Source organism: Pyxicephalus adspersus, chromosome 2 (assembly GCF_032062135.1).
Source record: "Pyxicephalus adspersus chromosome 2, UCB_Pads_2.0, whole genome shotgun sequence".
In the NCBI taxonomy this organism is placed as follows: Eukaryota; Metazoa; Chordata; class Amphibia; order Anura; family Pyxicephalidae; genus Pyxicephalus; species Pyxicephalus adspersus.
Window position 1 is genome coordinate 23,417,306 of NC_092859.1, and position 25,779 is coordinate 23,443,084.

General features: G+C 40.6%; 2 protein-coding genes across 2 annotated transcripts in view; one reads left to right on the forward strand and one right to left on the reverse strand.

The window, feature by feature from the left end:
- Positions 1 to 565: 565 nt before the first annotated feature.
- On the reverse strand, positions 566 to 16,173 carry LOC140323149 (protein mono-ADP-ribosyltransferase PARP12-like). The gene is made up of 12 exons (XM_072399955.1): positions 15,237 to 16,173; positions 14,394 to 14,529; positions 10,793 to 11,084; positions 8,681 to 8,767; positions 7,866 to 7,986; positions 7,121 to 7,289; positions 6,504 to 6,624; positions 5,672 to 5,768; positions 5,279 to 5,360; positions 4,517 to 4,653; positions 3,578 to 3,729; positions 566 to 3,168 (listed from the first exon to the last, which is right to left on the reverse strand). The coding sequence occupies exons 1-12, from the start codon at positions 15,518 to 15,520 to the stop codon at positions 2,861 to 2,863; spliced, it is 1,986 nt and encodes a 661-aa protein (XP_072256056.1). The 5' UTR covers positions 15,521 to 16,173; the 3' UTR covers positions 566 to 2,860.
- A 358-nt stretch (positions 16,174 to 16,531) lies between these two features.
- Positions 16,532 to 25,779, forward strand: part of LOC140322365 (uncharacterized) — a 52,499-nt gene continuing 43,251 nt past the window's right edge. Inside the window, exons 1-8 of the mRNA XM_072398939.1 lie at positions 16,532 to 16,818; positions 17,309 to 17,438; positions 19,165 to 19,543; positions 21,033 to 21,833; positions 22,424 to 22,483; positions 22,572 to 22,695; positions 23,958 to 24,120; positions 24,425 to 24,545. Of these exons, the coding sequence (XP_072255040.1) occupies positions 16,532 to 16,818; positions 17,309 to 17,438; positions 19,165 to 19,543; positions 21,033 to 21,833; positions 22,424 to 22,483; positions 22,572 to 22,695; positions 23,958 to 24,120; positions 24,425 to 24,545 (2,065 nt within the window). The remainder of the gene's footprint in view (positions 16,819 to 17,308; positions 17,439 to 19,164; positions 19,544 to 21,032; positions 21,834 to 22,423; positions 22,484 to 22,571; positions 22,696 to 23,957; positions 24,121 to 24,424; positions 24,546 to 25,779) is intronic.

Consider the following 25,779-nt stretch of genomic DNA (forward strand, 5'->3'; position numbering starts at 1 on the left):
TGCATTCCTAGTGAAGACACAAATTGCTGGAGCACGCATAAGCTGCATTCTCATTGATGTCATCCATTTCTAGTAAATGGATAGGCTGCATTCTCAGTGATATCACTGATCTCTAGAGCAGGGGTGTCAAACTCTTGCCCTCGGGCCAAATTTGGCCCCCTAAAGGAATTTTTTTGGCCCCCAAAGAATTTCTAAATATGAATTGCAGCTGGCTCTCCGCTGCATTGAAATAGCAGCTACTACAATTGCCGGCATCACTCGTGTCTATAGACCAGCGGGGCTCTCTTCCTATGCGTGGCCCCGCATTGGACTGTTTTATAGACGCAGGGAATTGTAGCAGTGGTGCTATTTCTCTATTATAGGCTTGTTCCAGATTGATGAATGTTAAGCAAAACCTCTTTGTTTCCATATTAAAAGGTTTTATATCTAATGGGAAGGAAAAACTTCCTAAATTTTTTCAATAAATGTCAAGTAATGTCACAACATCCTGTGAATGGATAGGCTCAGTTGTCATTGATCTCTAGTGAGTACAAAGGCAGTAAGGAATTCAAAGTACCAGCTCAAGAAATGTAAATCTCAACCAAGTGGTTTATTGAACAATTTTTTAAACACTACACCCACTGTTTTTTAAAACAAAACTTAGTAATTATCAGATTCTATTCAGTCATTGTTTAGAGAAAACAAGTAAATACTAATCAAATAAAACAATAACTGAAGTGTGACAGGACACAAAGGGTTGTGCAGTTCTAAGGCTCAAACTGGGAGAAATAAACCATGAAATATTAAAACAAGATCAGATTAAAGGTTTGTTTACATATGATCCCTTCACTGCCGATTTGTTTGTGCCATGCTCAGGGAATACACAAACTTCTGCACTTGGTTTTATTAACCTACGTTACGTCCTTTTTTTGTCAGCAGCATAAAAATCCTAAAACTATGCAACTAAACACATGCAAGGCAAGGCACGTTATTGTGTGCATGTCTGGAATAACAGGTAATAGCTCTTATGGTACAGAAGCAAAGCCCATTTGTTTGTGTTATGTATGGATACCTGTAAATGTCATGAATCTAGACTTAAAATCCGCTTTTATGTTCCCTTCCTGTGCAGGAATCTGCTGCCGGACGCAAAATGGCTGACTTGCTATCATGTAAAAAAAAAATTACAAGGTCTCCTCAGTGTGGTCAGTAAAACCATTTCACATTTTTTTCTCCAGTGTATAAAAATTGGAAATGTAACTGTTTCAAAGTAAAAATAAAAAGGAATAGATGTATGGAGTGAAATACTGATGAAATCCTAAGCATAAAGTGAATTTACCAAACTAATCTACAAAACAGGAGTTATGAAACTTCAAATTGCTGAAATGAGCAGAAGAATGTGGCAAAGCATAAACCGTAACTATTAAAAGTAAACCTGACCCTAAAATGAACATTAAGAGACACTGGAAAGACTGGAGTGTTTATTTAGGTTTCCAGTTTCTCCCCCTTTAGGAAAATTTCCTCTGGCTTCCTGTTCATTGACCACTGTAATCCTATTTCCACACACTGCGGAGAGTGTGTGGAAATAGGATTCCACACACTCCACAAGTTCACTGACATCAGTCCCTAGCTGATCCTCATTAGAAATATTTAGTGAATGCACTTTACCAACAAAAACAGGAAATTCAGTTTAGTGATATGAGAAGTCACTGGAGCAGGAAGAGGTTACAGAATGCAATTAGAAAGTGATACATTTTTACTCTCTCTTCTCTAGTAAGCTCTAACTAAATTACATTCAAAAGTATTTTTTATAAATCAGTGAATCTGACATTCACTGAAACATTCCCTACTGGAGAATCTGTTACTGCCATTGAAACACATGGACCCATAATACTCCACCAGGGAATGTTTCATTAAATTTCAGATTCACTGCTATGTTAATACAATCCTTTTTTCATCTTTTATCACATCTCAGTGCTGCTGTTATCCTGCAACTTTTGTGCAGCAACTTCCCGTCTATATGCACTCCAGTGATGGCTGCATGGCATTTTTCAGGTGGGTTTCCTGATGGTCACCACAGTGGACTATACCTGTGTAATGTGTGTTGAAACAACTCATGTGCCAAAATGACAACCCAGGAGAACAATTGGGTTTCGCCCCTTTAACAAGATTGGGGTAACAATGCAGGAGAACTATTGGGTGTTGCCCCCATAGGAAGATTAGGGGGACAATCAGGGGATCAATTCAGTACTGCCCCCTTTAACAAGATTGGGGTAACAATGCAGGAAAACAATTGGGTGTTACCCCTATAGGAAGATTAGGGGGACAATCAGGGGACCAATTTATTATTGCCCCCTTTAACAAGACTGTGGTAACAATGCAGGAGAACAATTAGGTGTTGCCCCCTATAGGAAGATTAGAGTGACAATCAAGGAGAACAGTTGGGTTGTTGCTCCCTATAACAAGAATCTAATGATTTGATTTACATACGATTTATAAAAAGAATCTAATTGTAAAAAAAAGGAATAAAGATTTCTGCAGATTGTGTACAGTTTGTAGACCCCAGATAAAGTGACAATCCCACATAAGCTGTCAGGTCTATCCCTAACAGAGACAACAAATGGCCATTGCACAGGGATGGTCAATCAATTGTCACCATTAGAAAGCCAGTCCAGTGTAATGATGTGCAGCTACGGCTGGAGAGTGCACATAGATAGGAAAGAAGCTGGAAGAGATTTACAGCACTGAGATAGAAAATCAAAGGAAAACGGAGAACGAGAGATGCAAATTCAATATGGTATAGTTAGGCTTTGCATGTACATAAACCTAAAACCCAAGAAGTAATATGATGTGACTTCAGATAATCCTCCAGCATGACTCCACTTTACCGGAAGCCAAATGTAGCCATCATGGCCCTCAGGTTGATTGGCACCTCTGTGTACCGGATTATGTATTCGGGGTAGATTTGGTGCTTCTCAAAGACAACAAATATGGAGGGATTGGTCTTACTGTCCACACAGCTGTCATAGAAGCTGGATCCAGAGGTGGATTTTGCAGGTGGACGAAGGTACGATGATGAGCCGCAGATGAAATCTCCCACCAGCACCCGAGCCACGAACATGATGCACTGTTCAGATTTGGTGTTCTTACAGTATTTGTGTGAATAGGAAGCATCTCTGGCAAAATAACTGCCTGTGCGAAAAAAGAAGCAGCAAGGTCAACAGGTTCACTGGAATAATAAATACAGAAAAATACACATGAAAAAGTTGTTTTAATATTTTTGTCTTTGGATGTACACTGCTAAGTATGGAGAATCAGCACACTAATGAGCCTAATGTACATGTTCTCTCCTATCTTGCACTGCATTATGACAGATTGGTTCTTAGTTCTTCTTCCTCCCATAGTCTAAGGTCATCTTTACCCAGATTTCACTCCTCAGGGAGTCCAGAGTCCTGGAACTTCCCTAACCATGAGCTTGATCCCAGTTGGTGACTCAAGCCCAGACAATGCTAACAATATTTCTCATATTTCTTTCATATTTCAAATGTCAGGAGTCCGACATGCTGCAGCTTCCAGAGCTGATCCCTAAACAAATCCTCACCTTTTCCATAAGCAGTGCCATGTGCCCCACAAATGCGCCAATCAAAGTTCTGTTGGCAGATGGCATCAACTAGATTGGCGCTGGTGCCATGAAACATTCTGCGTTCGTCCACCTTCTGACCACCATTCTTTTTCTTCATCAGCTCCTTCTGCCTGCAACAAATACATTTACAGAATGACATCTTAATGAATTAGCAGGACCATGGCAAGTGATGGGTCTTCTTGTGGGGACCACCTAGCAAACATTCCCCTACACATTGATTCTTGGTTTTCCCATTGTTCTCTTCACCAGTCCTCTTTGTAATCTCTGTGGCATATTGGAGATTACCCAGAATGAATGACTAGGGAATGGCGACAATGCTCATGCCTGCACCCTCCGGAGAGGGGGAGAAAGTCACATGCTCCTCCGTACTGGGTAATTTCAAATCATGCAACAGAGAAACTGAATGTTATGAAGGTATCAGTGGGTAAGGAAGTGGGGGTGGCAAGAGAACCTTTTTCAGAATGGGGTGCAAAGAGCCTAATTTAAAAAAGGAGAGAGATGCATATCAGTCATTTATACATTTATAAAAAGGCTGCCACATTGAATCTGTACTCCAAGCAGAAAAAAAGACACCAACAGTGCAGATCTGTAGATTCTTGTAAGACAAGGGGGTCCAGTTATAAAACGGAATCAGACGTTCCCTTAAACATTCCCTCCTGGGATTCTTCTGGTTCCATATGTTTCAATAGCAGTAATCAATTCCCATGTTTGAGAATTGTCAGATTCCCTGTTTTATAAAATAGAATCCAGGGAGTCATTTGGGTGTGCTGCATTGCTCACACTAATAAGATAATAATAAAAAAATTAGGATATTTGATCCGTGTATTTAGCTGTCTGCAAGGAGTATAGCTTTAGGTTAAAGAAAGCAGCCAAATGCTATGTGACAATGGCACTTACCACTGATAGACCTCCCACAGCGCCAAATTCTGGATCCGCTCAATGCTCTGTATTTGCTCTGTAGTGCTGGGAAGTGTGCGCTGGAACATGCTTTGTATCGTCTTATACTCCTCAGAGGATGAAGCAAGGGGAATTAGCTGGAAATTAATCATCGGTTTGGATTTGAGTTGGCGTCATAGTCATAGCATAGGCAAATAACTGTTTAAGTGCATTTGGCAATATATAGTAATTCTATTGTTACAAGGGGTCAGCCATATCTACTCAACACAAAATCCCAGCTTTATTGTGATCAGTGACTCCTCATTTGCAATGTCATTCTGCCAATTCCTTCAGACATTATAGACAATTATGTCCACAATTTGGAGAGGGCCCTTCTTGATATATATGACTGCGCTCTGTGTACAATCCCAGCACCATATAGACATAAATGTGCGATCATTTTCGTGTGGCTGAACTTAAGTGCCCTGACCTAACTTTACGATGAATTAGAGCACCAATTATAAGCTAGGTCCACTCATCCAATATCAGGACCCAACCTCACAAGGGGGCACAAATTCCTACAGACGCACTCTGTGGTCACAAATTGGAGACATTCTGTATTATTGGCCATGGTTGTGGAATGGGATGACTAGCAAGCTTTTATATATGTAATGATCGGGGTCCACAATCAGGAAACCACAAGATGGTAAATTGAAAAATCTATCTATGTGATGGACGTTCCAGTAATAACCAAAAAAGGTTTTTCCTTCTTGTTGCTCTTACCTTGTACCCAACCTCAGGTAACTGTTTTCGGTCCCAGTGTGCCGGGATTAACTTGTCACTGGCCTTGGATGGATCTGACTTCCTAAAAAGCAAACAAGTCATTCTTTCCCCTCACTTTCCAACATCACAATGAAGTTATCTGTGATTTACAACAGGTCCACTTTTCTGGCAGCTCCAGCAGAAAAAACATATTTTTTGTTATTAAAGCCAATGGAAGCTAAGCATGTGCAGCTGGCATGGCTTGCTATTAAAGAGAACCTGTAGTGATGATACAGCTAATTATTCCCATTCTCTAGGTGAGTGAGTACTTTTGTAGCATCTCTCAGGATTAGAGGAGTCAAAACTAAATGCCCTTCTATTGCAAAAATCCCTTCAGCTTCCTTTTGGCCTTACCTCATCTTCAGTTTCTGCACATCCTCTGCAGACACAAACTTTGGCCTCCGGCACACATGGCGCTCTGTGCCAAAGCGAATGTTCCTCTGCACCATTTCTAGGGGGAGACAATATTAAGGTGAGTTAACAGCTGCCCCCCAGAGAAAGCCCTGTATGTGTAATACTACCCCACTGCTGATCACCATCCAAGGGATACCATAGAATTCTGGGTGATACTGGGGCCAAAGCCAATATTTAAAATGATGACATTTCAAAGGGACTCAAAATACCAAGTATATCAGCCAAATATGATATCCAGGAAAGACTACAACAATGATTTTTTCTATTTTATGAAATATAAGCATGATATGGTAACAATGTAATGCATGATTCTGGGTAGGTCTGGAGCTTCTTGGTACAGGATTCTGTGCGATTTCCCTTTTCTTGCTCATAGAGAAAAATAAAATGATAGATTCCTCCTTCTCACCCTTCCAACCCTTAACATACTTCTATGTTGTGCTGTTCTTTTTTTAGCACTTTTGGAAATATGATGATTCCTAGGTATGACGGCCTTCTATTAGGCAATGTCAGGGCAAAGGAGGGAAATAACTAAGCAGAGCAATGACAAGGATGAGACCTCCAATTTTGTCAGATGAACAGGCAGGGAGTGCAGATAAAGCATAACTTGGTATGTGTGCGTGCCCTAATAGCTTTTTTTATGAACAGGAAATTTTTTGGGGGCAGTAAATTGGTTTGGTTACCCACAGCAATGCTATGATGAAAAGCAGAGTCCTATATTGATAAGCCATGCTGTTCCATGTATGTGTTTCAGGGGTTAATAACTGGAACATACCTTTGAAGCTGAGCACATAGCTTTGTTTCCCGGCATTGAACTGGACGCTGGCATTCTCATCAGACAAGAAGACCGTTTCAATGTCATTGCTGCTTACAGTGGCCGCATTGTGAGCATTGATCTACAAAGCAAATCAGATGGAATCAGTTCTTCGTAACGTTCGTAAGGTCTCAGAGGATACTCACTGCAATATGGAATCGTAACAATCTCATTGACTTTTATAGTACGATTCAGTTTTCTAATTATATCACGAGCAATTTCTTGTTGTAGTGAGGATTTATTGCGGTCTGTGTTCTAGCTGGGGAGATCCACCTTTGTCCTGGTGACCATTGGAACAATATTTTACACTTGTCACCAGAACAGGAAATGTTCAGGAAATAGGCCACCTGTCTAATAGGGCAGTTTTCTTTATTACTTCCTATCACTTTCTATTAAATTTATGACATGGTGATAAAAGGCCCCCCACCCCAATGTAACCTAGGACCAAGAAAATACCTAATGAGTATTTTTGCCTTTTTCTTCTTTCTTAAAACTATAAAAATGTAGGGATGAATCCCATGTATGTATTCAAACCCTCTGTAGTTGCTGACATCATAGTTCCTTAGCAAGTTTCTTACCTCTTGACCATATTCTATCCACCTGTTATATTCATCCTTCCAGTACCACAGCCAATCAGTTGTGAGGATGAAGTGGGGAGGTCTGGAGGCAGATGATGGTGTGGAGAGACGTCTCATCTTAAATGATTTATACATCATGGTATTGTAGTTCAACTCTTTTGTTGCATTCCTGCAAGACAATTCATATATAGTAGTTCATTGTACTACCATGCTGCTCTCTACAGTTCACAATGAGGTACTGCATACCACAACTAGTTTCCTGCAATCTGCATTCCTGCAAGACAATTCATATATACTGGTTCATTTTTCTACTAAGTAGAAGGATTGACTGATCTATAACTGAAAGCTTTGCTACAGTGCCAATGCAATAAATAACTTTTACAGAGTAGGAAGCTGTATATATTTTGGTGAGAAATTTTCCTACACACAGATAAGATAACTTTCTATGTAGTTAACCAATTGGAAGGAAAGCTATAATACATAAAGATTGATGAGCAGCAAGTTACACCATATCACCCAAAGTCTGTGGACACCCAACCATCACACCTATAAGAGCTTGCTGGACTTTTAAAAAACCATGACCATTATTGGGGTTGGCCAATCATTTTAACTTTTCCTCTATTCTTCAGTTCAGGAAAGGCTTTTTACAGGGAGTAAAAGAGATTTAATCTACAGAAGTTCTAGCCAGCTAAGTGAACTCTTTCCCAAGCTCTTGTACACAAATGTATAGATTTTATGTACATACTTGTTGTTAGGGTCACAGTACATCCCTTCCATCCCCTCCATATCCGAAAAGTCCTTCCAGGCGTCATCTATATAAATCTGCCACCTGTACGGGAGGTTATAATGATCCCTAACACAGCGCTCTGTAAAACACAAAAAAATAGTTCCATAGTGGATAATAAATGGATATTGGTATCTCCTAGAATGTAAGCTCTTTTGGGCAGGGTCCTCTCCTGTGTCACTGTCAGTATCCGTCTGTCATGTCTTGCAACCCATATTTAATGTACAGCGCGGCATATTATGTTGGAGCTATATAAATCCTGTAGGTGCCCTGTTGAACCTCGTTATTACATAATGCTTACTCTGCTTATGTGTTTTGTAGAGTGATTAGAAAAAGAAGAATCACTTGATCGGGCTAGTTAGTCACATAGTCATCAGATCTTTTAATGGCTATGCAATTGGCCTACAGGATTATTTTAACATACATAAAAAAATCATATTCCTGTTTTTTTGTTATTGCATTTTTTTATAGTGTTGCATATACTGTAGGATTTTTTTTCATTATTGGTTTTAATTAATGTATTAATTATACATTATACTTTCAGGAAATGTATTTGTGCTTTTTAGTTAACAACTTTACAGCCTGACCCTGGGATGATCATCAAATCATGACTGCATAGAGAATAGAGTAGAACAAATGAACATAAGGGGATGTACTGTGGGCTTAGACATGAAGCTTAGCAGTAGTAACAATAATACTCAGCAAGGAAATGATTGGTTCTGGTAAGCAGATCCAATTTATTTGATAGAAGGATTGTTTAGAAAGTTCACTATTACCTTTGAAGCTGCAGTTGTTTAAGATGAAATAAAGACAAATCTCCTCCACAGGCTGACAGCTGGTGGATTTTTGGACTGCTTGCTTATCTAGAAATCAAGTGCATTACAATGTAAACATTTTAAAATAAAGTAATAAATAATAAAAAGGATAATTATTAGCAGGTCAATATTGTATCTTTTCTGCTATTAGACATCACCTATCCATTAAAACCACTAGACACTGCTAACCATTGCCCCATTATTCCTTACTCTCCATTATTAATACCTACCCATCATTGCCCAGAAACACCCTACTTTCTCTTTTTAATCACTGACCTATCATTGCCCGATTACCACTTCTGTTCCCTATTAACCACCTACCCATCACCATCCCACCACTATCTCCTAATACATACCTACCCATAGCTAACCCTTAAAAAACACTGTTTTTAAGGGTTTTTTAAAAAAATGTATCTCTGCCTACCACACCAAGACTAAAATGCCCCTTCCCCATGTATCCTTCACATATCTGCCCCCTGCCCTCTAAAATACCCTGCTCGTGACTGTCCCTTGTTCTCCAGTGTTCCATGCCCTTCAATAACTAATTAGATCCTATGTCCAAGCTGTTCAATGACCTATTACCTGCAATGGTCTTGCTCACTAGTGATCCATTCCCTACAATGTCACTTGCCTTCCCTCAAATGAACCATTTAGTCTAAAGTTACCTAGCCCTAAATGAGCCCTACCCTTTAATGACCCTTCTCTTCAATGCTCTTCAAACCCTTGCTCTTCTATGAACTTTGCCCCCCAAAATCCTCTGCCATTCAATGGTCCTATCATGTTTTCTGCACTTTAAAGATGCACGTTAGCCAACTGCACCTGCCACACAATGCTACCTGCTTTCCAGTGACCCATATCTACAATCTCCCTTGCCCCTCAATGTCCATGACGCTTCATTGTCACATAACTTCAAATGCTTCCCATCTTCCAATGCTCCCTGTCCTCTTATATCCCGCCATTCCATCCCCCTGCCATCCAATATCTCCTGTCCATCACTGTACCCTGCTACCAATGAAATACTCTCTTCAATGTTCCCTTGCTCTTCAATAACTTTCTATAATATTATCTATCTTCCAATTTCTTCCAACATCTTCTTCCAACTTCTTCCAACCATTTCTTCCAACATCACCTGCTCTCCAGTGTCTCATTTCATCCAATATCTCCGACTTTCAATGGATTCTTACCTTCAACATCCCCTGCCCTCCAATCACTTAGTTCATCCAACGTTCCCTACCTTCCAATGTCCTCTGCCCATCACTACCCCTTACCCTTCAAGAAACCATGCCAGTTAATATCTCCAGTCATCATATGATTCCTACTCTTCAATGATCTTTGCCCTTTAATGATTCTGCCCTTCCCTGTCCCATGTTTCCCAATGTTTCCTTCTCTCCAATGGCAAATGTTCAATCTGTTCTCCAAAGTCCCATGTCTTCCAATGTATCCTGAAATTCATAAACCATGCCTTTTAATGTCCATTGTTTTTCAAGTTCACTGACCTCCAATGATCAGTTTCCCATTGTCCATTGTCCCCTTTCCTCCAACAATTTGTTCTACAATGTCCCCAACCCTCCAATGTGACATGACTTTCAATGTTACCAATCTTCCAATATCAGATTCTCTTCAATGCCCCACTGACATCCAATGTCTTCTTTACATCAGTGTCCCCCACCCATCAATGTCCATCATACTCCCATGTCAATGGAATATGAATACCTTCCATGTCCCTCATACTCCTATGTCCCTGCCATTTAATATCACCTGGCTCAAGGGTGTCCTTGTTCACATAAAGGCATGCAGCAGATTCCACTTTCTGATATAATCAATGGAATCTGAATACCTTCCATGTCCCTCTCAAACCTATACCAAGACATAATCACTCCATAAGGACAGAGCCCAGAGAGGGCTAGTTATGAAAGTGTTACACTCCAGATTGGTCAGGCTGATGATGGCTGAAAAGGCAATGCAGGGTTCTGGACCCACTGGCTGTGAGCCCATTGAGTAAAGGTTATAAAAATAGGTGATATTGTGGACCAATACATCAATAAACAGGGAATAAATTCTACAAGTTCTCACCTTTACTTGCAGGGGATTTAGGCTCTGCTTTTGGTGTAGCATTGGTATTGTTTTTTATGGCACTGGCGTTCAAGTATAACTGCAGAATTTGTGGCAAAAGACTGGCAGCCAGGCCCCATTTAATAAGCTTTTGCCGCGTCTCCTCCTCGCTGAGGTCATGTGACCTCTTGCATTGACTTCCAAACTTGCAGTCGCCCTGCAGGAAGTGTTGACAGACATGCAGCTTGTTGCAATTGGTTTTGAAGGTGCAGGAGCCGTAGGAACCCTCACCGCGGTTGTAGTGTAGGCAGACCTATTGAGGAGGTAATAAATGATCCGACAAAAACACAAAGTATCCAGACTAAATGCTAAGATAAAGGACATAACAGAAAACAGCTGAGCACAGCAACCTCATTAAAACTTTGTAAACTTTGCATTTTTTCCTGTATGTCATTGCATAATTTTTATTATGTAAATCAGGGGACCCAACCACCGCTCCGCAGACCTGTACTGGGCAATGGGTTGTGCCGAATCGCACCACAACCATCCTTGTCAGCTGCAGTCTTCGCTGCGGCAGGAATGATCTGTGTCCTGACATTTTATTCAGCCTAACACATAAGCTGGTTTGTGTGCTGGCTAAATGAAATGACAGAAGAGAAGACACAGATCCTTCCTGCCACAATGAAGACTGCGGCCGTCCAGGACAGACAATCTCTAAATATATATAACACTTTGCTGAAATGTGTTTTTTATACTTTTGAATCAAAAGTAGAAAAATTATCTTGCATGACCGTTCCACGGTGTAAAAAAGGTTGCAGAGCACTGATTTAGATTATTATTATTAATATTAATATTAATAAACAGGATTTATATAGCGCCAATGTATTACACATCACTGTACATTAAATAGAGGTTACAAATGACAGACGAAAACAGACAGTCACACAGGAGGAGAGAACCCTGCCCCGAGGAGCTTACAATCTAGGAGGTGGGGGAAGTATCACACAATAAGAAGGGAGATATGTAGTGGTGGGAAGTAGTGATGGTTTCAAATGACGGAAGAAGCCGGGAAGGCAAGTCTGAAAAAATGGGTTTTCAGCGCCCTTTTAAATGAGCAGAAAGTAGGAGGAAGCCGAATAGGACGAGGAAGACCATTCCAAAGAGTTGGGGCAGCTCTAGAGAAGTCTTAGAGCCATGCGTGTGATGGGGTTATGAGTCAGGAAGTCATTAGTGGGTCATTGGAGGAGCAGAAACAACGGCTGGGGAAGTATTTTTCTATCAGGTCAGAAAGGTAAGTGGGACAATAACTGTGTAGGGATTGGAAGACAAAGCACAGGAGCTTGAATTTGATTTTAAGGTGAAATGGAAGTCAATGGAGAGAACAAAGAGATGCAGTGGAAGAGGAGCGGAGGGAAGGATGGATGATTCTGGCTGCAGCATTCATAATAGATTGTAGAGAGTCGGGTTAGTGGAATACCAGAGAGGAGGATGTTACAGTAGTCCAGATGAGAGATGATAAGAGCGTGTACAAGGAGTTTGGTGGTCTCAGGGGACAGGTAGGGGCGGATTTTGGAGATGTTGCGCAGGTGAAAGTGACAGGACCTGGAAATGTTCTGAATATGGGGGGTGAATGAGAGGGCCGAGTAAAAGATGACTTTTGTGTCATGTTATGTGTTGGTAACAGTTAGGGGGAGATTTGGAATTGGGGGGGAGTAGATGAGTTTTGTTTTATCCAAGTTGATAATTAGGTTTCTCTTTTAATTTACTTAATATTTTTCATTCACTGCCTAGGGCCCATTCACACCAGCAGTTGCAACGCAAAACCAATGCAATTTGACATACTTATTTTTGCTTTTGTAAACCAATATCAGTGTGCATAAAAAAAAGACATGCAACATTTTTTGCAGTATGTTTTGATACGCTGTAATGTATCACAACACACTGTCATACATAAGCATAAAAAGTAATAAAACAGACTACAAGTTCACTCTCTGTAAAGACAAACGCACACAATAACACATGAACGGTGGTGTAGTTGAGCCTTGAAATACATTATAAGGACCAAACACATTTGGACCCCCAGACCCCCCCCCCGGCCTCTTTTAGTTGGGCGTACCACCCGGCACTTTTCAGTAACCACCCGGCTATTTTTGGGTGGTTACAGATGAGTTGGGTCACAATACAGGGGCTGCTACCTGCCTACAATTTCTTCCCATCCAGTCTAAAAAAAATCTGGGTAGGCACTATTTATCGTCTCACATTCCTTCTGCAAAGTACAGAAGATTCTGCCTGGCTGTAAATTACAGGTGACAACTCCCAGCCATTCCTCCATGGTACAAATCTATCTGCTACTTCCACGGACTGCTCCAATTGGAAATCAGGATATCATTTCATAACCTGTAGCTGCTAGAATGCAAACAAATATTACTGTGACTACTTTACCATGGAGAAGCAAATACACAGCCCAACAACCTAAGAAATGAGGTCCTCATTTCTTAGGGTGTTGTTTTTTTTATTATTTATTTGTTTTTAATATTATTTATTTTTATTTTTTTAATCTTTTTTTGTTTTTTTTAGGTGTTTCAACACCCTAAGAAATGAGAGCCAATCCTCCTCCCGGAGTACACAAATTGTACATCCTATATATAGAGGAATACAGCATTCCGTGAGACGATTCTTGTTTTTTGTAATTATCTGACCTGTGGCCACACAATGGTCCTACTAAGCTTTAAAAGATTTCAGGGAGCTTTGCATTTTTTAAATATTTCTTATTAAATTGGTTCTAAATTGTTAGTGGAAACTTAGGCTAGGTACAAACGTGCAATAATTATCATTGGAAACGAATGACTAACGACCGATCGGTTGATAATCGTTAACAAAAAAAGTGCACAACGACTGGTCAATGACGCCGATGAGCAAGGAATGTCGCTGGAAACGAACAATCGTTTTGGCAGATTGGATTGGGCGATGATTGTTTGCTATGTATTGTGTGTAGGGTCGTTCAGTGATCAACGCCGGCCACAGTAAATAGGGGAGCAGCGGCAAGGGGGCGGCACCGGAGCTCCAGCGGCTTTGGTAGTTCCGGCTAGGCCGTATCTGGTCTAAAGGCCAGAGTTTGCCAACCCCTGACATAGACGAACGAGGAATCTCGCTGGAAACGACGATTGTTCGTAATCTACTGTGTGTATGGTCGTTCAGTGATCGTGGATTGTTCTGTGATACACTTTCCCCTGTACATTATTGGTGGATTATATTTGAATGATCGTAACATTACAGCATGTACAGAATTGTGCACAATACGATTGTTCAAAATATTCGGGAATAATCGTTGATTGTTCGTTTTCAAACGATAATTATTGCATGTGTGTACCTAGCCTTAGATTTGGATGGAGAGTAAAACAAATAAAACCTGTTTATATTTTTTGTTTATGTTTGTTTGTTTTTTTATTTTGCAATATTTTCACTTTCTAAATAGAAAGAAAACCCCAATGTGTCACCAGACAGAGATTTCACCTCTCTTTCTGTTCTGACAACTGTAAAAGTTTCAATTTCTTATTTCTCGGCAGGAACACATCCAGCAATGCAGCCCCATTCACCCATTTTATAATATCATGTTCCTTACATCAGGTAGAAGGGCGGGATCATTCTGTAACAGCAGATAGCGCAGCTCTGTTATGGTCAATCTGTCTAGATGGAATTTCTTCAGCACCTTTATGGCTTTATCTGTATCAATGCGATGATCAAATTTACAGCGTGGCCTGGAAAACAAAGTACAATGTGTCAGAAATGTTCGGAAAGATGCAAAAATGAAATAAAAAAAATTAGGAGATAGAAATGATTGGGGGGAAGGGAAGAAAGAAAGGGAGATAGGAGCAAAAAGAAATGGAGGAGGTGAGAGGCACAGGACAAAGGGAAAGAAAGGGAGGAAGGGGAAGGAAAAGGAATGGAGGGAGAATGGAAATGTAGAAGGCATAGAAAGAAAGGAAAAGGAAGAAAGAAGGGAAAGAAGGTAAATTCTTTTGAAAAATTCCATAAAGGAATCTCCCAGATCTGACAGCTCCCCTATCATATAATACAATAGTTAGAACATTGTTGTGTTAATATAATTACATCTAATGGAATGGCCACATTTACCCCATATCCTCAATGTCCCCCCCCTAGTGGCAGTTGGAATGTTCACTATTTCTCCTGGATGATGAGTCATTGTGAACAGGTGGACTGACAATAAGCATTGGGCCAGGATCCTTTAACAAAGTTCACCCTCCATGGACTGTAAACTACTGTAGCACAAAGGTTGCATTTTCTACTATTTCTGCTGTTTCCTGCTAAAGTGCCCAAGGCAAATGCCTACACACTAAATGACCAGGACTCCTATTTGATGCAGAGTGTGATTTGATGTGAAAATATAGCTACCCATGTACACACAGAATGGCAGACAATGCAGAAAAATAAGTATAAATATTACCTGGTGCAGCCCCCCAGGATGAAATAGCGACACAGGTGGAGATTTTCGCAGTCGCCTGCACACTCATGGTTCCGGTCAGCACACATACGCAGCTGACTGGCATACACCACAAGCTGAGCACTGTCCTGATTTCTGGTCACCAGGCTATGACCTTCCTCCATATCCATCAGTTGGGACAACTGCTCTGGAGTTATCTGCAGAGCCTGAGCCAATTGCCCCTGCTCCATACTGCCCCCATTGGAGCACAGCACTCTACAGAGGCGCAGAGAGAGGGGGTCACACATGTTCGGGGTTCTTATAATGATCTATGGATTTTCCTTGCTCCTCCTACAATTATCTGTCCACACGTTTTGTTCACAGACCCTCTCTACTCTAAGACTGTCAACAATGCTTCAATAGTTATAACTAAATATCAGAACTTATTCAGGTCCTTTACTAATCCATGCAATCAAATTGCTCCAATCTAACTGGCAGCTCTGTACTGGAAGCTACTGAATGGGATCTATTGAATCTACCCAATCAATCAACAGAGCTCAACCCTTGTGACTCAATATCCAACCCCCGCGGATCAGCTGTCCAGAGAATCCTCCAATTAAATGTTAATGTTTTAGCTACAATTTGCCAAAATATTATAATATTTGCCAATATAATTATTAAAATTATTTTTTATATTGCTCCTGTTTTTGCATTGCTGATCCCAAAATCTCACCTAATTATTAACAAAATATTCAAGTCTGTGTCTCTCCAATTCAAAGCACTAAAGATTTCTGCCCATCCCAGCCAAATTTAAAATATTATCCCGGCAATAGCTGTGATTGGCTATAGAGAGGCCCCTAAACTGCTCCTCTTGTCTCAGTAGGGATCTCTGTCTTGGGTGTCAGTATAGATTTGGGGGTCTCTGTTCTGGGTCTCAGTACTGTAAGAATCTCTGGGCCTTAGTTCTGGTCTCAGTACCGTGGAGATCTCTGGGTCCTTAGTTCTGGGTGTCGGTACTGTAGGGATCTCTGGGACTTAGTTCTGGGTGTCAGTACTGTAGGGATCCTTGTCCCCGGTATCGGTGGCTCGGTCCCCGGTGCTGGTATTTGTGTATCTCGGTCTCTGGATCTCTGTGTGAATGTCCCGGTTCCGGTTCTGTAGGGCTGTTTTTCTGAGCAGAGTTTCGGTTTCTATTCTCCCCCGTGATGTCCGGGCTCCGCCCTCCTCGGAGATATTAGCGGAGTTGCTGTGTTCTCTTGGTAACGTCACCAGGCTGTACAGGGGCCCCGGACACCGGGCTGTATTAGGGCCCCAGGACAATGTCGGACCCCGCGGTCACCGCCTGTCTGACCGGCCTGCTGTGCTCGCACGGTGGTCGGTTGGAAAGGGATCGGCTCGGAGATCTGTTGGGTCTTCCAGAGGAGCAGATCGAGCAGATCCTGCAGGAGGAGCCCCTCAGATTCCCGCAGAGCTCCCAGCTGGTTCTGGCCCAGAGCCCCCTGAGGATCTGTGATCGGTACCTCAAAAACCAAGAAGAGGAGGGGAATTGTCCCAAACTGCACGTGTGCCGCCACTACCTAAGGGGCCAGTGCCCCCCCTACCGGAGGTGGGTGAAACGTGTTCTTCTGGGACAAGAGGGGGGGCTTAGGGGGTGTAATTGTGTGGCACAGGAGGTGTAAAATAAATTTGGGGATTTTAAAGTAAGAAATTGGTCACTGGGACAAGGAAAGGTGTGGGGTTGATGTTACTGGGGCAAGAGGTGCAGGGTCTGAAGGTTAGAAAGAGAATGACCAAGGGTACTGGGGTAGATAAGGGCAGTTCAGGGGGCAAAGCATTGATATTGATTTAGGAAGAGAATGACGATAGGGCGAGATGGGGTAAGATAAGGGGTACAGAGGTGAGACGGGTGACTGGGTCTAGGAGTCTGAATAAGAATCTAAAAGTTGAATCATAAAAAGATCACAAACTGAAATTGTGTTTGAGGTAGCAGGTTTTATCCCCCAACCTGCTGGCATCTGTACATTCTGTATATTGCAAGAACAGTTACCCTTTGGGTGGCATTTTACTTATTATCCTGCTTATTTTTACCACCCTAGGTGCAAATTCTCTCATGATGTAAAGTCTGACCACAACCGTGCCGTCCTGAAAGCCAATGATTTGAGCGGACTGAATGAAGACGAGATCAAAGTTCTTCTGTTTCAAAATGACAACCAGCTGCTGCCGGAGGTGAGTCCAGAGCTCCCCTTACCACCAGTATTGTGCCAACTTTGCCCATGATGTAGAACTTATGCCATGGGCGAAGTCTCCTATATTCAGGAAACTTGGGATAAGTTCAGATGTGTGCTAAGTCACTAACTACCAGCTGCAAAGCAAACCTAACCATACCCGCTGGTCTTTCCCACCATACCCTATTCGGTTGAAGTTGGAAATTGTTTTGTGCATGCAGTGGCACAGTTCCTGGACACAAAATGTAACTTCTGTTCACCTTCCAATCGATTTGAATAATACGTTTCTTACTGTAATGAGATCCAATTGAACACAGTATGGGGACCCAGTATGGGGCTGGGTTGCACATAAAGGTTTCAATAAGCTCCATGAACATGGACAATGACTGTGCGACTGTGAATGTGTGTACACAGATCTGAGCACAATTTTGATACAGGTTGACAATCGAAAATCCGGCCATCGATAATCCGGGTCCTTCAATTTCCCAGCATGAATTTCGGATCGCATTTTCAATACAGGGACTGCAGTACACTGTTTGGCCACTTATGTTTTCATGGTGCTGTTCTGCAGAAACAGCTGTTAAGTCTTGCTTGCTACACTGAATACATGTTGAGACGTCTCTGTTCCCTGAAACTCCCTGTAAGATGTCCGCGGGGCTGCGAGAGAAAGGCTGGCCTGTGTGTGGAGGTAAGTATAACTTTAAAAAAAAATCCAGAATTTTCGAAAATGCGGCGCACCTCAGGTCTGGAGGTTGCCGGATTTTTGATTGTCAACCTGTATGGATCTCTGGGTGGAGAGGTAAGTAATCGCAGGTTCAGTTCCGCTTTGAAGCAGAATGTGGCCCTCAAGCCAAGTAGCAGCATTTGCTCTCCATCTTCTATAGATTTAGCTGCATAACTTTGATCAGTTTTGTTACCCCTTCCCAAGTTGTAGTTGCCTAACCTGGACATTTTCCAGGCCCTTGGCCCCTGTCTAGGTTGCCTGCTTTCCAACTGTTGCTGATTTGGATCAATATACCTCTATATAAAAGAGAATTCAGAGTCCAAACGGGCAATTCCTCGGCTTTACAGAGGGTGTGTATAGGAGAGAGGAGACATTGAGCCTGTGCTGGCTGCCAAGACATTCTTTTTTCCTTTTAGGTGTTTGCCATGTTTTGTTTTAGAAGCTTTGTTTACCTTGTTTTGTTTTGTTGTGTTCTCTGCAAAATAAAAAAAAATCAGTTACCTAATTATAAAGACATGTAATGGCTTGGACAACTTGGCTTGCAACCTTCTACAGGACTATAGAGATGCCAGTGTTTCATATATAATACCAGTGTAACCAGAACACAGTACTGACTTTTCTTGTTCTTTACATACCATATGTTATTCAATGGAATCAGGTGTCTCAGTCACAATAAACTTCTGGTTTATCATTTAACCCATTTTAACTAAAAGTAGTAAATTCTTGTGCTAGTTTATTTTTATAGCAGATCATGAAATTGTGTAGTATTGTATGTATTCATTGCAAGTATACTGTACTTTTTTGCTTGGATAAAGTGCTGTACTACAGGGGTCAAATTAGGGTCTTTTTGTTTCTAATCTAAATAAATAAACTTAATGTTGTTTTAATAAATACAGAGCTGCATTACTTATATGTATATTTTGTGTGCATGGAGCTTACACTTCTTATATATTTTTTTATTAAAATTTAATTGATTTTGCTCCTGTGATCTTTATTTCTTTAGGACTGTCCCAAGTATGTGCATAGCAGCTGTGACAAAGGAGAGGATTGCTCACGCCTTCACATGTGCAGATTTTTTACGCTAGGGAGCTGCAATCGGTACAACTGTAAAAAATCTCACAATCTTCTGGAATCCAAAATAATGCTCAATTGTGCTTGGCTGAGCCAGGAGATCATTCAGAATTTTCAGATGCTCTGTGAACTGACACACATCAAGCGGCATCAGGAGTTGCTGACTAATTGGGCAGATCCCAGGGAGGCAAGAGGCAGAGGTAGAGGAAGGGGAAGAGGAGGAGGAAGAGGAGGAGGAAGAGGAGGAAGAAGGCCAAGGCATAGAAGAGATGGCTCACAGGACACGGAGGGAAGGAGCAAAGAAAGTGATGGTACCAATATCATGTTTATAAGTATCTCAAGGGAACATGTCAATTTAAACTAAGCTGATGAAAAAGAAATTCATAAGAGAGAGGTTGGGATCAGAAATACTGCCAGCCCAATTCAAATGTAAACTTAAACTGTAAAAGCCAAACTTTTTCCACCCATTTCTGCCCCACAAGACTACACATTGGTCATTACCTCCACACAATTTAGTCTAAAGCCAATATTCTATTGTGAAAAGAAGGGGGTGGAGGTGCGAATATAGTTTTTGTGGTATATTTTCGGCCTTTTGTTGGCCCATATAAATGTAATTATTGCTTTTTGCATAGGATTTGTAGGGACTGGTATTGGGGGGAGGGGAGGGGGGGGGTTCGAAAATAGTACAGTAGCTTGGGTAGGAATGTCATGTTTACTGAATTCACTCTACCCAGCCATAAAATTGGGTGGGTACTCTATTTATTCAATAATGTTTTACTGCCTAAACAATTTTGCATAGTTGGCAGCAAATAGAGCATCTGGCGCTCGAGTCACATGAATTCTCAGATAATCTAAGGCAGGGTGCCCATTGAAAATGGAATGAAGGTTGTAATGAAATACATGTCACATTAGGTAGATATAAATCCAGTGCTGTTGATTTCCCCTCGTTAATTACCAGATCTGATATTTGTGCAAAAACTTTCAATAGAGCCAATGTGTTAAGAAGCGAGTACATGGGCTGGGTTAGCATTAACAATATGTCATCCACAAACATATTGAGTTTGTGGGATGGTCGGCAGTATCAATGCTCTGGATATTTGGGTTTGATCTAATTAGATGTGCCAAGGGTTCCAGGGCCAAAAAGAAAAGCAAGGGGGAAAGGGGACCACGCTAAACATAGTCATTTTGGGCTTTCCGCATATGTCTGGCTATATCTTTGAGTTTATATTACATTCTAAAATAATACTAAAATCTTATTTGTACAACGTTAAATTACTTCTCAGATCCCTTTACCATGTGAATGTTTTCAAATGACATAAAAAATTTTAACTTTATCTTTTCCTTTCTGTTAATTTTTAACTGTATCAATCAATAAGTGGTGTGGCTTCCAAACACAATCTCAACATATTCTGAACATATTTGACATCAGTGCCATAATAAAACCAGGGGCAAAACAGCTGACCAAATGAGCTATAACTTTTGGTTGTTGTTGTACTATATGATGCTTTATAACTATAACACAAATATTATTATATATTTTTTTAACCTTAAAAGGGGAAACTTCTGTGTACCAATCCTGCATTTTTGTCTTTTTTGTGTATTGCTAAGGACCTCCTTACATGGAACTGGACATATTTTTATCTATGATAGAGAAATGTTCAGAAAATATGTATGTATACATTCCTAGTATGCCACAATTTACAGAAATGGCATTAGATTTAAAAAGCTGACATATCTCATATGTAAACCATGCATATCTTTGTATGATTTTAAAGAATGTGTTGTTTTCCACTGTTTTAGGGCTCCAATTTCCCTCGAAGACAACAGGAGGTGAGGATAATGGGGGATGTAGTAGACCACGGAGTTTTGCAGTAGCTGAACCATCCAAGGTTCCAGCAACAACTTTACCAGCTTTGATAACTACTCCAATAAGGGCTTCACCTAAGGCGGAAACCAATCCTAGTATAAATGATTCATCAAACTATTCATCCACTTCCAACATAAAGGAAAATCTTTTTGTGAAAAGTCCATCTATTACTGAGATTCCTTCACCAGTGGAACCATCTCATGCCCCCAGCACCCCTTCAGAAACTTCAGTGACTGCCTCTATGGGGTCATCACTCAACGCTGCAACAAGTACAGATATTGGTTCTCCAAAACCTTTAACAGGTAACATAACAGAAGATTTGTCTACCAAATCGTCATCTATTCCTTACCAAAAACCGATTCCAGATTTTGGTAAGAGCACAAGCTTTCAAATGCCAAGTCCAGCCAATGTTAGCTTAACATCTTCATCAACATCAACAACATCATCGTACTCAACAAGTAAAAATGCATATACTACTAAGCCAAAACCAGCTACATCTACAGTTACTACTCAGAGTTCATTTTCAAGTTTATCAGATCCCTCCAGTTCTTCCAGTACCAAAGCTGGTACGTCTTCCAATGGACCCTATGTCAGTGCAGAACCAATGACTAATGAGATATCAAGTGGTGCCAGAAAGAAAATACCTAGTGAGGAAAATAAAACCTTTAATCTGCCACCAAGTTCATCCAACTCTACAGCTCCTCAACCAACCACCAATATTCCTCCCAGGAAAGGTAAGTAGACTTACAGGCAGGCATTGTTTTATTTAAAGTGGACAATTAACAGAAAAAGCCCCATTCAGAAAATATACAATGATGTCTCTAGAGTTTTAATTTGCTGAATAAGAATATTTTTCATCTGCATATAACTGAAGCCTTTGTTAAGCTATTACAATGGGCCTGATTTATTAAAGATCTCCAAGGCTGGGGAGGACAAACTTTTATTAGTGAAGCTGGATGATCCAGAAAACCTGGAATGGATTTCTTAAAAATCATTTGCTATGTGTTAGCAGATGTTTTCAGTCCCATTCCAGGTTTTCTGGATCGCTCAGCTTCCCTAATGAAAGGGTATCCTCTCCAGCCTTGGAAAGCTTTAATAAATCAGGCCCAGTGTGTTAAGTGTTTAGGTTTATCAAAAGCCTATGCATTTGGCTACTATTGTGAACAGAAAAAAATTTCCATCAATTTCACACAATAACCTTAATCTAATATAAATCGGTAGTGCTTCTTTTAAATATTTAGTAGCTGAGTAGATTTAGTAGATTTAGAGGCAAGTTTTGCAAAGATACCAATTCTGTATTTTTCCTCCTTTCCCTTTATCTTAGCTGCAGGGAAAACACCTGAAATTTGCCTGTCTAATATTTGGAAGTTCTGCAAGTTTGGAGGTAAATGGGCTGCAAAATCTGATAAGAGTTGTGAAAAAACCCTTGTTTAATAAATTGAAATAAATATGCTGTTTTTCTTTACTGACAGGAAGGTGCACTGATATGCACTACTATCTACCATACCGCTGGCAGTTGTTCAGTGGAACTGATTGGGCTGACCTTCCTAATATGGAGGAAATAGAAAAGGCGTACAGTGATCCAAAAAATGACTGGTAGGTTCCAGTGTGACTCCAACTCTGGGGGTCAAAAAAGAAACTGAAATAAATACTGTATGGAGACACAAACTATTCTAGGGAAATAGGTCACCATTGTGGGGGTAGTTATTTACAGAGCTAAATAGCTGAAGCTCAGATTACACACATAATGAGTTGGATGCTCTAATGCTGTGCTCATTCATGTAAGTACATTAATGCATTGCAATAGAAAACATACGTGTGAGAAGGCGCCTGTGTTAATTTACACACTTTATACCTGAGAAGTGTTAACATACATTGGTTGCCTATTTAATGCATCAAAGCTGGAAAATGTGGTTGACATGCACAATGCACAACCAACCTCTGTATGCATTGTTGCGCTCTGCAATTTTCAAAATAAAAAATGTAAATAATTTATGAAACATCAGGTTAAAATGTTGTCAAAAATTGATCCCTTCCTTTGGAGGCTCTGTGTACTTCTTTGTTCCTGTACTTTGTGTTAGAGAACACACAGTCAGATAGTAGCTTTAAGGCAACCCAATTATTTTGAGTGGGCATGCAGTACTTTTTTACAAAACATTGCACTACAATACACGGTAGTGTGTTATTGTACATTGTGGTGCATTTTACAAATGTGAACTACATTGACTTAGTGTATCAAGGATCTGTTGAAAGTAAATGACAACAATATGTGCTATTTTTTTAAGGTGCACCTTAGCACTCCAAATCACAAAAATATGTTCTGACCCTAATGTATTGACTGCTGCATTAATAAAATGGAACTAAACTATCAAAACAAAAACTTGTGATCAGGCAGATCCTTTATCTGCAATAAAATATTGCCACATGAAGACTGCAGATAAACTCACCTGCCAGATCAAAACTTTTAGATTCAGCTCACCTGTCCTTGCTCTTTCCTGGGAACTTCCATCTCTACCTGGATTTCTTCTGAGCGTCAAAACTTTGGCCAATATGATTGTCCAGGCTAGGATGACTTAGCTCCTGTGCATGGATTTTATTCTTTCCAGCATGATTAGATCAGTGTACTAACACAAGAAGATTGGGAACAGCTGGTAAGTGTGTTTTCTTCCCTGCAACAAGAATCCTGCCTGCTCACAGTTTTTGTATGCTGAATTATAATTACACTTCAAATTAAATGGGTTAACCCTTTCCATATTCACTACAACATTGATTGCAGAAGCACAAGGATGTCAAAAAAATTCTGGATAACATTTTAGTATTCTGAAATATAAATCCCTATATTCCTTCTTGTAATGCAGGCACCTGTCATTAAATTTCAAAACCATGAAAATGGGCACCAGACAGATTCGCAGACTCACCACCCCCTCATCTGTGTCCCGACCTGCTGAGTATGTACTGACTACTGAATGGGTTTGGTACTGGAAAGATGAGTTTAGCACCTGGACAAAGTATGGCCAACAGGTAAGTGAAGTTTATCGAATTATTATTAGATATTTGATCAGGCCAAATCTAATATGCCATATGATTTTTATTTTCTATATATTTTGGAAAAATTCTATGAACAGAGGCTATGGTGACCAAACTTGGGAATGACAGAGGAAAGATTTTGTCACCAGAGACCCAGAATAATTCAGGTTCACTGGGTGGCCTCACTAGCTGCATTTGAATTGTCTTGTCAGTGAGCCAGTTCTGGTTTACCTTGTAAAATAACAAGTTCTGTCTTGTGATTACAAGTAATGGATCTCATGTCTGTTTGTTACTTTAGAACACAAAGAAAGTGAGTTCCTCCATTCTTTCATCAGACCTGGAGACCAGCTACCTCTCTAACCCCAATGGGACTAAAATGTTTTCTGCTGGAAACCAAAACTACATCATTAACTTCCTAGGTGAGCGCCAACTTACAGGGCTGCTTCTCACATTCTATGTGATATTTGACTCTGGTGCCCCTCTTACTGCGATGCCAGACTTCCTCCATCACACAGGACGCCCGGGCTAAAGGCTGGCCATGGGTGGAGGAGCACATGCCAGGTTATAGGCTGTGAGGTTCCTGGCTCTGTGCAAGGTCAAAAACAGGAGTTTTATGGGAGAGTTTCCTGGGGAGAGTAACCATGCATCACACATAACATAAATTATGAGCTTGTCCAAATTGCATCATTTAAAAGGGCTTAAACTGTCACGGTTAAAAAAAATCATCGTTTATTTGTTACACATATGCCACTGCTTTTGTACTCAAACTGTTAAGTGAAAGTCTAACATACACTAAGCACAAAGGATCACTTTTAACAACTGAAATTCTACATTTTTAACATAACATAGGCAGAGTATTATCTCCCCTCCTATTGTGTGTAAATTGCCCCACCTCCTAGATTGTAAGCTCTTCAGGACAGGGTACTCTTCTCCCCTATTTAATGTACAGCGCTGCGTAATATGTTGGCGCTATATAAATCCTGTTTATTATTAATAATAATAATAATAATATTAATATAGGGGTCAGTGGTGTGTAAAGCAGGTTACAAGGGTCAGAAGTTTGTAACATAGAATGCAGGGGTCAGGGGTATGTAATGCATAGTCCATGGGTCACTATTGTGCAGAGGTCAGTAGGATGTAATATAGAATGCAAGGGTCAGGATTATGTAATGTGTAGTCCAGGGGTCACTATTGTACAATGCAAAGTGCAGAGGTCTTTGGTATGTAACACAGGGTTCAGTGGTCATTAGACAGTAAGGTAGTATGCAAGTATCATGTAACAAAGATTTAAGGGGGCACTATTCTGTAAGGTACAGAAGTCAGTAGTATGTAGTGTGAAGTGAAAGGATCAGTAGTATGTAATTTAGTTATGTCAGTAGATATAAAATTCAGAGTGCAGGGGTCATTAGTCAATAACACAGCATTCAAAGGTCAGTACTATGTAAACTAGAGGTCAGTATTAGGTAACATAGAGTGCAGAGGTCAGTACTATGTAACTTAGAGGTCAGGATTAGGTAAAATAGAGTACAGAGGTCAGTACTATGTAACCTAGAGGTCAGAATTAGGTAATGTAGAGTGCAGAGGTCAGTATTATATAACCTAGAGGTCAGGATTAGGTAACATGGAGTGCAGAGGTCAGTACTATGTAATTTA